General features: G+C 41.5%; 1 protein-coding gene across 1 annotated transcript in view; it reads right to left on the bottom strand.

The window, feature by feature from the left end:
- Positions 1-14,515, bottom strand: part of CENPF (centromere protein F) — a 49,361-nt gene that overhangs the window by 14,095 nt on the left and 20,751 nt on the right. Inside the window, exons 11-12 of the mRNA XM_049833604.1 lie at positions 5,929-6,064; positions 1,340-4,785 (exon numbers count right to left, since the gene is read on the bottom strand). Coding sequence (XP_049689561.1) covers positions 1,340-4,785; positions 5,929-6,064 — 3,582 coding nt within the window. The remainder of the gene's footprint in view (positions 1-1,339; positions 4,786-5,928; positions 6,065-14,515) is intronic.

Raw genomic sequence — 14,515 nt, 5'->3', positions numbered from 1 at the left:
CTAAGTGCAAAGATATCACATGCCTCCATATTTTGGGAAAATAGGTGTTTATGTGACAAAGTGAAAAATTATTAGTATCACTAATGGGGGAAAGGTTTACTGCTCACCTTCTATAAGACACCAGAGAATCTTCAAGGGATACAAGCCCAAATCCTCAAACAACCCCTTTTCCAAATTACCACTGCCTGTCAGAGCTGGCTTGCATTTGATACCACCTCACGCTCTCATTTGAAACAATAAAAATGATTAACTTCTAAACTTGAGGACTCCAAAAAAGAACTGGGTCTGAAGGCAGCACCTGAATGATCTGTATTGAGTACTTCATCTTAAAAAAGCTCCAGCTATGTATGGTAAGGAACAGTACTTCTTTTTTCAGGTGTCTAGGTATCAGTGTGGATGCTCTATGTGAATTGCAAGCAACACATACAAGTGAAAGATTTTCTTCTCTGCAAGGAAGAGTTGCTCAGTATTGCACAGCTGGCCAAAATGCAGAGCTTTCAAGATGCTCTGACTGTGAGAGCAGTGTTAAATTTTAATTTCCGAGTCTATGTTGACTGGGCACTGGAGGCCACCTGCACAGGACTTAATGGTCAAAACTGGAATTCTCACAAGCAGAAAATGCACCTGTTAGATTTATTTTTAAGGGGAATTAATCTAATGCACTGTATGAAAGATTTAAACTGGTTTTCCTCCATTCTGAGTGAAGTTTTGATTCTGCGACTCTTTACAAGCAGCAAAATCTAGTTCACTTCTTAGATGCCGTCTACAGTGCTGAAAAAAAAGACAGCGCCAACTCCCAAATTTCTTGTTCCCTTAGCTATTTTGAAGGAATTCAGGCTGAACTGAAAAGTAACTGTTCTGCTACCAGCTCGTTCTGTTCTGCTGTTCATGGTACTGAAAGGAATTAGAGATGTGGAAGCAGTCCTAGTTTGCCTGTTGTGTGGAGGGACATGGGAAGCATGTGCATCTTTAACTGATTTGTGTTAAATCAGAGATCTAAGCTTGTAAGCACAGTACAGATACAGACAGTGCATGCACACCTGCTAATACAGCAGGATCCACACTGACACAGACCTCAAGAAAACCCAAGAAAGTAGCGCAAAGTATTACACAACTCTAATAGACTAAACTTGTTGGTTTTGTCATCATTTATTTCTCATGATCCCTGTGAAGCATAAACCGGAACTCAAGGTACAGATTATTTTTCCACCTTCTCTAAAGAGCAGTACTGTTTCTGTGGGACACAATTTTAAACACATTTCATTTTAAAATTTAAATTTGGCTTACCATAAATCAAAGGGTTTACATAAAACTGATTTGCATGACAGCAATTACTTACATTTTCAATATCCGTGCACAGCAGTGAATGAGAACTTAAATCAAGGACTTGTAGTTGGAGTCTTGCTGCTTCCAGCTCCAAAGACAGATTCACAGTTTGTTTTCTTTCTGCTTCCAGTTTGCATTCCATCTCCATAGTCACATTATTCAGCTTCTGCTGCCATTCTTCCTTGTCAGACAGATTTTGCTGTTTGAGATGATCTATTTCTTCTCTTTCAGAAAGTATAATTTTTTTCAGCTCTTGTATTTCCTCATTTTTCATATTCTCTTGAATGTGAAATTGGTCTTCCAGAACCTTGATGGCCTTCTCATATGTCTGACACAGCATCTGAAGTTCTTCAATTCTACTCTCAAGGTTAGATTTTCTAGGAGTAATGCTCCTGGCCTCCCTAACAGAGTCTAATTTGTGATTATGACAATTTTCAGCCAAAACTTTTGTTGCACTTTCTGGAATTATTTCTGCAGAACTGTCCAGCTGATTCATTTCCTCTGTCCATTTGCTCATATCACTGTTACAAGAATCAAACACCTCACTTACTTCTGTGAAACAGGGACTTTCAAGAAGATCTGAGGAAGAAACAGTTGACTTACTTTCATATAATTTAGACAGTGTGTCATTTTGGCTAGGAGATAGTGGCACTCTCACAGAATCTATATGAGCATTGCTCAGACTTGTCAACAATGCAGAATTTTCTGCCTTCAGTATTTCAATACAAGACTGTAGCTCAGATATCTTTGAGCTCATACTGCAATGTAGTTCATATAATTTGATATGTTCATTCTGGAAAGACAAAAGCTTCTCTCTTACTTCAACAAAGTGTATTTTAACTTCTCTGCTAGACAATTTTATCTCTTCAGAGTCAGAACTGGGTCCAGTACTGCATTCTTTAAGTCTGAAAGACATTTCCTTATTATCAGAATACATTCTCAGATAGCTGTTATCACTTTGATCCATAAGTTCATCAGGAAAAATAGTTTTCTCTGCTTTTAAATTTTTATCTGCATTCATTATGTTCTTTTTCTCCTCTGCCACTTTATCAATACCTGTGACACCATTGGGTTTTGAGTCTTTAAATCCAGAGGCTAATACAATGTTCTCGCTCTGCAACCTCTCACACATTTTCTCGAGCTCGCTCAGATTGTCCATCATTACCTGCAAAGAGGATGCCAGCAAGACCGATGAATAACTTTCATCCATTCCTCTTTTGCCACAATTCTGGGAAGCACTATAATTATACTCCAATAAGTGGCCATCTTCATCTAACACTGTAAGTGGAGAATCTGAAGTTTTCAATTCTTTAACAGACAGTAGCTCTTTCTGCAGTCTCTCTTTCTCTCTCACACTTTTCTCAAGTTCTGCTTCCATGCCTTTTAAAGCAGTTTCCAGTTGCATCACTTCTAACCTGTAATTCTCCAGGGAGAGTTCTCTGTCCTCAAAATCCATTTGAAGAAGCTCAGGTTTAACTTGGTATTTATTCAGCTCAGCATCCTTTTCTTCCATGGAATTCCTCAACTGTTCTGAATGAAGTCTCTGTTGACAACTAACGTCACACATTAGAGGTTCACTTTTTGCTTCTAGTCCCTCCCTAAATTGCTCGTCTTGAAATACGATACCACATTTCTCTTGCATTGTATTTTGTGTTTCCCTGACATTTAACATTTCCTGTCTTAAACAGTCAAGCTCCATAGAAGGCACGTGTTGGATATTGGAGAATTCTGACTGCAGTTGCTGAAGTTCTTGAACCAAATCCTTTTTTATTTCTTCTGAGGCTATTAGTTTATGTAAGATATCTTTATTCTCACTAAATATCTGTTTCTCTTGTTCTAATTTTGCTTTATTTTCCTCAAATTCAATTGTCTGCTCTCTCAGAATGCTCATCATGTTTGCATTTTCTTCTTCCACTGATTTATACTTTGCTTGCAAAACTTTAAGCTCTGTTTTGATTTCTTCACTTCTTGATTCAATACGCTGTCTTTCCTCCTTGTGTCTTCTGGACATTTCAGAAATTATTTCTTCTCTTTCCTTTAAACTATCAGAAATATTTTTATTTCCTTCCAGTAAAGTTGTTTGTTCTTGCTCTAATGCTCTGCTTAAATCCCTAAGGGTTGCATTTTCTCCAGTAAGATCCTCAATTTTTTTGCTATATGAAGAAATCATTGAAGACATGTCCTTCTTCTCTGAATCCCATGTTCCAGACATGAGCTTCAGCTGTCTTACTGAATCCTCAAGCAATTTATTATTGAGCTTTAAATCCTGAAGCTCAGCTTGTTGGTTTTCTAATTTTTCATTCAGAGTTTGCAGTTGCATGTCCTTTTCCTCAAGAACAGCTAAAGTTTTTTCAACTAATTTCTGACGTGCTGAAATATCCGCTTGCAAGTTACTAATGTGCTGTTTAGTTTCTGTCATGAAGCTTTCATGCATCTGTTCTACATTAAATAATCTTTCTTCTGTTTCACACTTTATTTGCAGTAAGTCTTCATACTGCTGCTGCTGATTTGAATTCAGCTGCTTTTGAGCCAATAAGGAAATCTCAAGAGAAGAGATTTGATCTTGTAAAATGGCCAGATCCTTAGTTTTTCCTGCTTCTAGAAGAGCTCTTGCACATTCGGGATCCTCAGCAATGGAGTTATTTGCTGTAAGTTGCATATTATCTAAACCAGTTTTATCCTGACCACTTTGTAAATTAACTTCTCCATTTTCTGTCATTTCTGAAGTATCTTTTGCTTTCACAAGACAACAGATTTTTTCATATTCAATGAGCAGGTCATGATAACATTGCTCCCTTTGCAGTCCTTCACTTGCTGTTAACTGTAACTTTTTGTCTACTTCACCAATCTGGTTCGTAAGTTGGAATATTTTACAGGACATATTTTCTCTCTCTTTATAGTACTTTTTATCAGAACGTTCTGCTTTCTGCTGAAGTTCATCAAAAGCTTTTTTTTGTGCCTCTAATTCTGCACTTTTACATTCCAGCATATCTTTAAGTTCTCTAATCTCTGTGCTTTTTCTGTCGCTTTCACTCTCCATCATTCTGAGTTTCTCACTATGCTCATGATTTTTTATTCGCTGACTTTGAAGGGAACTCTCCAAGTCATTAATATGAGTCAGCATACCTTCCTTTTCCGACTTAAGTTTATTTATAAGATGATCATATTCATTTTTCCATTGAGAAAAAGCAGTAGCCTCTTTTTGCAATTCTTCACATTCTCTCTGTTTGAATCCAAGGAGTCTCTGCAAAGCTTCTGATTCTTCCTCCATTTTACTAATTTTAAGGTTTTGTTCTTTAATATGATTAACTTTTTCCCTGAGCAGGTCTTGGGTAGAATCTTGTTGCTTTTCCATGTCAGCTAAAGCTATTTTCAGCTTCTCCAGTGAAAGGGAGCTCTCTTGCTTTTTAAATTTCTCTTCCAGTAACTTCAGCTCTGCTTCCTGGAAAGTATTCTTATCTGTAAAAGAAAACACCATCAAATCTTTGCCAGTCAATACTGGCAATTCTACTGATAATTTTCTAGATGAAATCTTACTATTTACTTTTACTATTTTCAATTCTCATTCTAGTGCAAAGCATTACTCTCAAGTTATACCACTGGATAAAGAATTGTTTATATCATCTTAGGCTATCGGACACTATGTACACATAGACATTGTCAACTTTCCACTCTGCAGTCTGACACAAGTCTGCACTCCAACCTGGTCAGTCCTTACTTCTCAGGTGTAAATACCTGTTGTTTCTGTGTCTCACTTTCACCAAATTTTATATAACAGCAGCGCTGCTTTTTTTTTTTTTTTTTTTTTTTTTTTTCGAACAGAACAGGTCTTATTGCAGTATGTGACCTTCTTGTAGGTCAGTCTTATACTGTTTCTGCCAAAGAATGCCTAATTCTACACAGTCATTTTCCAAATTATCATAACTGGGGGGAGGAAGGCATTAGGTTCCACTAGCTAGCTGGTAAAGTCTGCAAATTTTCTACACGATCAAAACAAACCATCTGTTGAAATGCAATGAAAATTTTGGTCATTAATTTTAAGGAGAACAAAATCAAATTCAAAAGCTTCATTTTGAAATCTTACATGAAGTTTGACTGATGCACAGAAACAAGCGGGAATCTATCCCCCTTTTTTTTTTTTTTGGCAGATCCAGCAGAACTACAAGGTACATTTCAACTCAATGCCTGAAAAGCTGTGTTCTCAATTAGAAACAAACACTGCAAGCAAGGCTCAACTATCAGTGGTTTTGTAACATTTTCTTACCTTTTTTTGTTTGTTTTTTTTTTTTAAATTCTGTGAAACACATAAAAGAATTACAGAACAGAAGTTTCCTAGTTTAAATAGACTCTATAAAATTCAGTTTGCTGGTAAGTTCAGTACACGTCGATTAATTTCAAACTTAAGTATCTTCAGCAACTGCATAGGTTCACAGACAAAAATTCATTTCCATTTAGGACAAACATATTGTTGGTTAAAACCACTAATCATATCCCACAGTAGAAACTTTTTTACTTAATTCACAATGAAACTTACAGGATTGTAGGAATCGTACATCATTAAACATGCAACAGAGGTTCTGCAAACATAAATACATAACTCACTTTTCATCTCTTCTGCAAAATTCTGGCTCTGTTTTAGAGACTGCTTGATTATATTTAGTTCTTCTTCAAGTTGGTGGATCTCTTGCAATTTTTTTTCAAGTTTACAGTCAAGAAGGTTTTTCGCCTGCTTCACTTCCTAAACCAAAACCAAATAAGACCATATTTCATGTGAATTGCCAAGATACTAAAGAATTCAGTTCATTTATATTAAAAGAAAGATATTGCATTAGGTCCTTCAGGCAGCTATTAAGTCTTTGGGCAGCTATGCCTGGGTTCCTAAGCACTGCTTGGGAACATAAGCTGAACTATTCTTAACTAGTTGACAGCATCTGAGAGATGCTGCCAGTTGACATAGTGTCCTGGGTTCAGCTGAGACAGAGTTAATTCTTACAGGAACCTAGGAGGTGGAGGCATAGCCGGGGCAGCTGACCTGAACTAGCCCAGGAGCTTATTCCATACCATGTGACATCATGCTCAGTATATAAATGGGGAGCGGGCCGGGGGGTGGCCTCTCTTTTCGGTGGGGGAAGTGGCGGAGCGTCGGGTCCCAGGTGGTGAGCAGTTGCACTGTACATCACTCTTTTTGTATACTTTTTCATTAGTGCCGTTGTTGTTGTAATTTTTTTGTGTTTGTCCCAGTAAACTGCCTTTATCTCAACCCTCAAGGTTCCAGTTTCTTTTTCTTTTCTCTCCTCCGTCTCCTCCCCATCCCACCGGAGGGGGGCGGAGGAGTGAGTGAGCGGCTGCGTGGTCCTTTGTTACCGGCTGGGCTGAAACCACGACAGTCCTCTTTGGCGCCCAACGTGGGGCAGGAAGGGTTGAGATAACGACAGATCTGGCCAGAGCGTGTTGAAACAAATTTGTCAAACGCATTTCTTCGATAAATAGATGTTAGTCACAATGTTGTTTCATTTGTTTACACGGTGGCGTTTTGTAAGCTCTTATATGCTCTATGTATTGCCTGTAGTTGCGTAATCTCATCTCTGGGAGAGTGATTGGGATTATCATTTTGCTGTACTGGGCAATGTCGACTTGTGAAATGATTACATCACTGGTCATGAGGTTAAGCTGGAATCTGTATGAAGCAGTGATATCATTTCCATACTTTGGGCACCTTCTGTCGGATTTTATTGGTAATTACACCCCATCCATGGGGAAGTTAGGGGGGGATACTTCCCCCCGTCCATTCACCTCCCTTTTCTCCCTCCCACTAATTACAACAGCTTTTGAGAATTTTGAATATCCTTGGGATGCGCAAGCCAGTGTGCTGTTAGTGCTATGCCTCCTGAATATGTTTCAGGTCTTGTTTAGGGCTACAAAAAGGCTCTTTAAGAGGACCACCCAGAGATCTGCCCCAAAGCTGGATATTCATGGGTGGCACGGCATGTGGGAAGATATGGGCAGGTATCTAGAGAACTTCTCACCTCCAGTGGCTTGGAAGTTCACTCCCAAACAACTACAGAACCCTCATGAAGTGGTAGAATATTTGAAAGACAAATGCTGTGGCTATTCCAAAGACGTACAACTCGCTGCACTGTGCTGGGTCCTGGCCAGTATCTACCAAACACTGCTTGATATTATGCAGCACCCTCAGGGGGAAAAGGGGGAAAAGATGGAAAACAGGACAACATGCACCATGACTACCCAAACCCTGACAACAGACACCGTGGCTGCCCCTTCCCCAACAACAAGCACCATGGCTGCCCCTACCACAACAACAGGTACCATAGCTACCCCTACCCCAGTGACAGATACTGCAGCTAAACCAGAGAACCAACCTGTGCCAGTATCAGTCACCCCTGTACAGAAAAAGAAACACACAAAGAAATCAGTTCGCTTAGTGAGACATGAAGATGAACCAGGGTCATCGCGAGAACAGGAGGAAGAGGCAGAACCTGAAATAATTACCCGATCCCTATCCATGAGTGAGTTGCGTGACATGTGAAAAGATTTTAGCTGCCACCCAGGTGAGCACATTGTTACCTGGCTGCTCCAATGCTGGGATAGTGGGGCTAGTAGTGTGGAATTGGAGAGTAAGGAAGCTAAGCAGTTGGGATCTCTGTCTAGGGAAGGGGGCATCGACAAGGTAATTGGGAGAAAAACACAAGTCCTCAGCCTCTGGAGGCGACTTCTGTTAGGTGTAAAGGAAAGATACCCCTTCAGGGATGAAGTTACATGTCACCAAGGCAAGTGGACCACCATGGAGCGAGGTATCCAGTACCTGAGAGAATTAGCCATGCTGGAGGTGATTTACAACGATCCAGAAAATGCGCAGTCACCCACAGATCCAGATGAAGTCCAATGCACACAACCCATGTGGCAGAAGTTTCTACGAAGTGCACCACCAACCTATGCCAACTCATTGGCAGTAATGTCCTGGAAAAAAGGCTATGGACAAACGGTGGATGAATTGGCTGTCCAACTCCAGCAATACGAAGGAAGTCTCTCTTCCTCCCTACGGGCCTGTGTCTCAGCTGTAGGGGAGCTGTCCTGAGAGTTCCAGCAATTCAAAGTGGATCTGTCCTCCTCCTCACCTGTACAGGCCCGCATCGCAGTTATTGGGAGTAAGCGTTCCTCTGCCCAAGAGAGAGGAGAGAGAAAGTACACACGACGGGCTAACCTGTGGTTTTACCTGCGTGACCATGGAGAGGACATGAGGAAGTGGGATGGAAAACCTACCTCAGTCTTGGATGCACAGGTACAGGAGTTGTGAGAAAAAGCAACCAGAAAAGAGAATTCTTCTTGGAAAACTGCTGCTCCTGTTTCCCGTGAACAGTCCCCCAGACGCAGTAGATGGGCTGATCTAATTTCTGATCCCCTTGAAGGGACTTCTGATTCACATGTGCAGAAAGTGAATAATGGATATTCTAACCAGGATTAGAGGGGCCCTGCCTCCAGCCAGGTGGAGGAGAGGGACAACCGAGTCTACTGGACAGTGTGGATTCCATGGCCTGGCACATCAGACCCACAGGAATGTAAGGCTCTAGTGGACACTGGTGCACAATGTACCCTAATGCCATCAAGTTATAAAGGGGCAGAACCCATCTGTATCTCTGGTGTGACAGGGGGATCCCAAGAGCTAACCGTATTGGAAGCTGAAATGAGTCTAACCGGGAATGAGTGGCATAAACACCCCATTGCGACTGGCCCAGAGGCCCCGTGCATCCTTGGTATAGATTATCTCAGGAGGGGTATTTCAAGAACCCAAAAGGGTACCGTTGGACCTTTGGTATAGCTGCATTGGAGACGGAAGAGATTGAACAGCTGTCTACCCTGCCGGGTCTCTCCCAAGACCCTTCGGTTGTGGGGTTGCTGAAGGTTGAAGAACAACAGGTACCAGTTGCTACCACGACGGTGCACCGGCGACAATATCGCACCAACCGAGACTCCCTGATCCCCATCCATAAGCTGATTTGCCAATTGGAGAGCCAAGGAGTGATCAGCAAGACTCACTCACCCTTTAATAGTCCCATATGGCCCGTGCGGAAATCTAATGGAGAATGGAGACTAACAGTAGATTATCGTGGGCTGAATGAAGTCACGCCACCGCTGAGCGCTGCTGTGCCAGATATGTTAGAGCTTCAATATGAACTGGAATCAAAGGCAGCAAAGTGGTATGCCACAATTGACATTGCTAATGCATTTTTCTCCATTCCTTTGGCAATGGAGTGCAGGCCTCAGTTTGCTTTCACTTGGAGGGGCGTCCAGTACACCTGGAATCGACTGCCCCAGGGGTAGAAACACAGCCCCACCATTTGCCATGGACTAATCCAGGCTGCACTAGAAAAAGGTGAAGCTCCAGAGCACCTGCAATATATTGATGACATCATCGTATGGGACAACACGGCAGAAGAAGTTTTTGAGAAATGGAAGAAAATAATCCAAATCCTTTTGAAAGCTGGTTTTGCCATAAAAGAAAGTAAGGTCAAGGGACCTGCGCAGGCGACCCAGTTCTTAGGAGTAAAATGGCAAGATGGGCGTTGTCAGATCCCTGCAGATGTGATCAACAAAATAGCAGCTATGTTCTCACCGACTAATAAAAAGGAAACACAGGCTTTCTTAGGTGTTGTGGGTAAAGGCAAAGATTTTGGAATGTCACCAGAGGAGGAGGTGACACGGGCTGAAGAGGCCCCGCTGTATAATAAACTGCCAGAAAATGAGAGACAATATGCCCTGTTCACTGATGACTTCTGTCGCATTGTGGGAAAACATCGGAAGTGGAAGGCTGCTGTTTGGAGTCCTACACAGCTAGTCGCAAACACTGCTAAAAGAGAAGGTGAATTGAGTCAGTTTGCAGAGGTGAAAGCCATTCAGCTAGCGTTAAACATTGCTAAAAGAAAAAAAATAGCCAGTGCTCTATCTCTATACTGACTCATGGATGGTGGCAAATGCCCTATGGGGGTGGCTTCAGTAATAAAAGAGAGACAACTGACAGCGCAGAGGTAAACCCATCTGGGCTACCGCATTGTAGCAAGATATTGCTGTTCGGGTAGAGAAGCTAGTGGTAAAAGTACGCCATGTAGACGCTCACGTACCCAAGAGTCGAGCCACTGAAGAACATCAAAACAACCAGCAGGCAGATCAAGCTGCCAAGATTGAAGTGTCTCAGGTGGACCTGGACTAGCAACGTAGGGGTGAGCTATTTATGACTCAGTGGGACCATGATACCTCAGGCCATCAGGGAAGAGATGCAACATATAAATGGACTCGAGATCGAGGGGTGGACTTAACCATGAATACTATCGCACAGGTCATCCATGAATGTGAAACATGTGCTGCAATTAAGCAAGCCAAGCAGCAAAAACACCTGCCGCATGGAGGGCGATGGCTGAAATATAAACAGTGGGAGGCCTGGCAGATTGACTATATCACACTCCCACAAACACGCCAAGGCAAGTGCCATGTGCTTACAATGGTGGAAGCAACCACTAGATGGCTGGAAACATACCCTGTGTCCCATGCCACTGCCCAGAACAGTATCCTGGACCTTAAAGAAAAAATTTTATGACAACACGGCACCCCAGAAAAAATCGAGTCAGACAGTGGGACTCACTTCCGAAACAACCTCGTAGACACCTGGGCCAAAGAACATGGCATTGAGTAGGTGTATCACATCCCTTATCACGCACTGGCCTCCAGAAAAATTGAACGATACAATGGACTGCTGAAAACTACATTGAGAGCGATGGGGGGTGGAACTTTCAAACACTGAGATACACATTTAACGAAAGCCACCTGGTTAGTTAATACTAGAGGATCCGCCAATCAGGCTGGCCCCGCCCAACCAAGAGTTCCACATACTGTAGAAGGGGATAAAGTCCCTGTAGTGCGCATGAGGAGTATGTCAGGAAAGACAGTCTGGTTAGTCCTCCGTCAAGCATAGGCAAACCCATTTAAGAGGTTCTTTTTGCTCAAGGACCTGGGTACACCTGGTGGGTCATGCAGAAGGATGGGGAAGTTCGATGTGTACCTCAGGGAGATTTGATTTTGGGAGAGAATAGCCAGTGAATTGGGCTGTATGATATTTAACTGCTAAATAACCTGCCAATGCATGTCATTGTATCTATAGTGTCTATATGCCATATCAAGGGTATTATTGTGAGAATTATCCAAATGACTACAGGATGGACTTTTGAAACTGAGCCAAGTACAACAGCGATAGAACTTGAACTGGCACCCAGCAATCTCCTCAAGATCAACATCTTCGACCTGCAGACCAAGGGCATGAGTTGCACCAAATGTAGAAGCCACAAGTTCCAGAGGCAGCATACAACAACCCAACATCTCACACCATCTCTCTCTTATCCTTAAGAACTGTTACAACAGATAGAGCCCCAAAAATCGATTGGCACATTAGAGGATAACCCATAGGCTAAAGGAACGCCATGTGTGTGTGTGTGCGAGGTCGGGGGTGGGGGGGGTGGAGTCCATATACTTATATATATATATATATGACAAGGAAAATAGTAGTGGTTGATTGGAAAAAAAAAATGTAAAATCTGGCATGTTGTAGATGGTATAAAATAAGGGGTGGATAATGTCCTGGGTTCAGCTGAAATAGAGTTAATTCTTACAGGAACCTAGGAGGTGGAGGCATAGCCGGGGCAGCTGACCTGAACTAGCCCAGGAGCTTATTCCATACCATGTGACATCATGCTCAGTATATAAATGGGGAGCGGGCCGGGGGGTGGCCTCTCTTTTCGGTGGGGGAAGTGGCGGAGCATCGGGTCCCGGGTGGTGAGCAGTTGCACTGTACATCACTCTTTTTGTATACTTTTTCATTAGTGCCGTTGTTGTAATTTCTTTGTGTTTGTCCCAGTAAACTGCCTTTATCTCAACCTTCGAGGTTCCAGTTTCTTTTTCCTTTTCTCTCCTCCGTCTCCTCCCCATCCCACCGGAGGGGGGCGGAGGAGTGAGCGAGCGGCTGCGTGGTCCTTTGTTACCGGCTGGGCTGAAACCACGACACATAGTTAGCATGCCCCTTGTTTGCATGAAGCAAACAGCTCCACGTGATGTGCCCCAAACAGATCAAGACAGGACAGGACATATCCTACAAAATCTGAGCTGATGAAGTTAGGCTACTTTCTCAAGGCAATAAAGGGAACAAATCTCTGCAATGGCATCAAATTTAACAAGAAATTTATAGATCAGATTTCACCTATTGTCTCATGTAGAGACAAGTTCTCTTTCCACTGAACATCAGCATCATGGCAATACTGGTCAAATTTTATTTAGAAGTGCTTACTCTTTCAGAGAGGGTTGTTTTGCCATTAAGAGTATTTTCTTCCAAATGAGTTTAAAAAACCCAAACAAAACAAAACAAACAAAACTATGTAACTACATGGCATCTAGGAAGCCAAATAAAAGTTCTTTTAAGGAAACTAATCCTTTTTCTCCAAACTCCTGTGCTGCTGGACAACAGATGGCATGGAACTGGCATAGCCTAATTGGAAACAGGCCGTCAATTATTCATCCATTTACTACTAGCAGATGGGCAGCAATTCACAAAAGCCAAGCTCAAGAAATGGAAAGGTCTGGATGAAAAAAATTAAAAGCTTGCTGGCATGGCAGGCTTGATTTTGCAACAACATAAATAAATCACCCTCAGAACATGATTAAAATTGTCACTGTCACTAACAGTTACCTTCCCTTCTACTCATAGCCTTCCCTACCCGCAGTTTAAAAAAAAAAAAAATCCAGTCGCATATAAGTTTCAGCGAAGAAAGTTTTGAAGTAATCTTAACAATAATTTTTTCAAAGTAGTACAAATGTCCAAATTTCTTGCATTCAAAACACCATACTCAGATGCAATACAAGTACATGAACTAAACAAGCCTGTTCATTAGGAAATCTAGGGTGATCTATGGAAAGAAAACCAAACACGTTTAAGGAATTGAAATGGTTGAAAGGTCCAATTATTTTTATTTGGTGCAAACTTTCCCAATAAGCAGCACTCAGCAAAACCCAGGAACCCATAATTTAATGGACTAAGTATCTGATAGTAACTAGCCATTTACATTTTCCAAAGCTGATTTGGTTTCAATTCTACTTGTACGTTGTATTACTCAAGTTAGCCATTCTGCAATTGTCCCTTGAAAAAGCAAAAACCAAACCAAACCAAACTCCAGAACCTACATAGAGGTAGTACTATTATTCTGGAGAAACTCTTCATGGGGCAGGCTTATGAGCAGTTTAGGGACTGACTGACCAATTTTTCGAAGAATAGTTATGGGCTTGCTTGTTCCATCAAAATGTAAACCATATGCTAAGGTGCTAGAACTGCTAATCTATTGAGATATCACCATTGCAAAGCTTAGTAGTCCTTAGACTAAGCATATCCTGTATGTCTCACAAGTGTACCTGTTTTGCAACTTTTTTGGAACACCAGTCTTATCACACAATAAGGACTAAACACAGCAGTGGATCAACCAGCAGAAAACAACTGTATTCTCCTCTAGGTAGTTAGACCATTAGCGTAAGACTGCAACAATTTCCCTTTAACAAAGGAAAAAGAAATGCCAATCTCACTCTTATTTTCTTTTGCTAGAAACAAAATACTGTCAACAAAGCCTCCAAGACTTCAAAACAATTTGATATAATTTTTTACATTATACTTATTTATGAGAGTGAGGAAGACAAGCGATGCCCTAAGATCTGCTGACATATACCACACCTTCTCACATGTGAGTCTTAAGAGAGAGACCTGCAGCATTACTGATCTCTTCAAATATTACAACCGCCCCCCAGATTAAGCTTCTTTATAAATTTATTGGTCACATTCTAATACAACATCACTGTCAACCGCTGTTCAATTGTCTGACCAAGACCAACAAATATGAAGAAAAAATGTGACTATAGTTACAGCCTAGTACAGATGGATACAAGACTGGTAGATAAAATGAAGCACTCCCAAGAATTTGCAGCAAAAAAAGGTATTGTCACAAATTAGATGCTCTCTGACAATGGCATCTCAAAAAACTGCATCAAATCTAAACTCACTCCATAAATTCAAAGCCAGAAAGGGCATGAGCCCACAATATCTGATATAAACTATTGTTTTGTTTTGGTTTTGTTTAAAAATATGACA

This window comes from Accipiter gentilis, chromosome 30 (genome assembly GCF_929443795.1).
Source record: "Accipiter gentilis chromosome 30, bAccGen1.1, whole genome shotgun sequence".
NCBI lineage: Eukaryota > Metazoa > Chordata > Aves > Accipitriformes > Accipitridae > Astur > Astur gentilis.
This window is presented reverse-complemented; position numbering and strand designations above follow the sequence as displayed.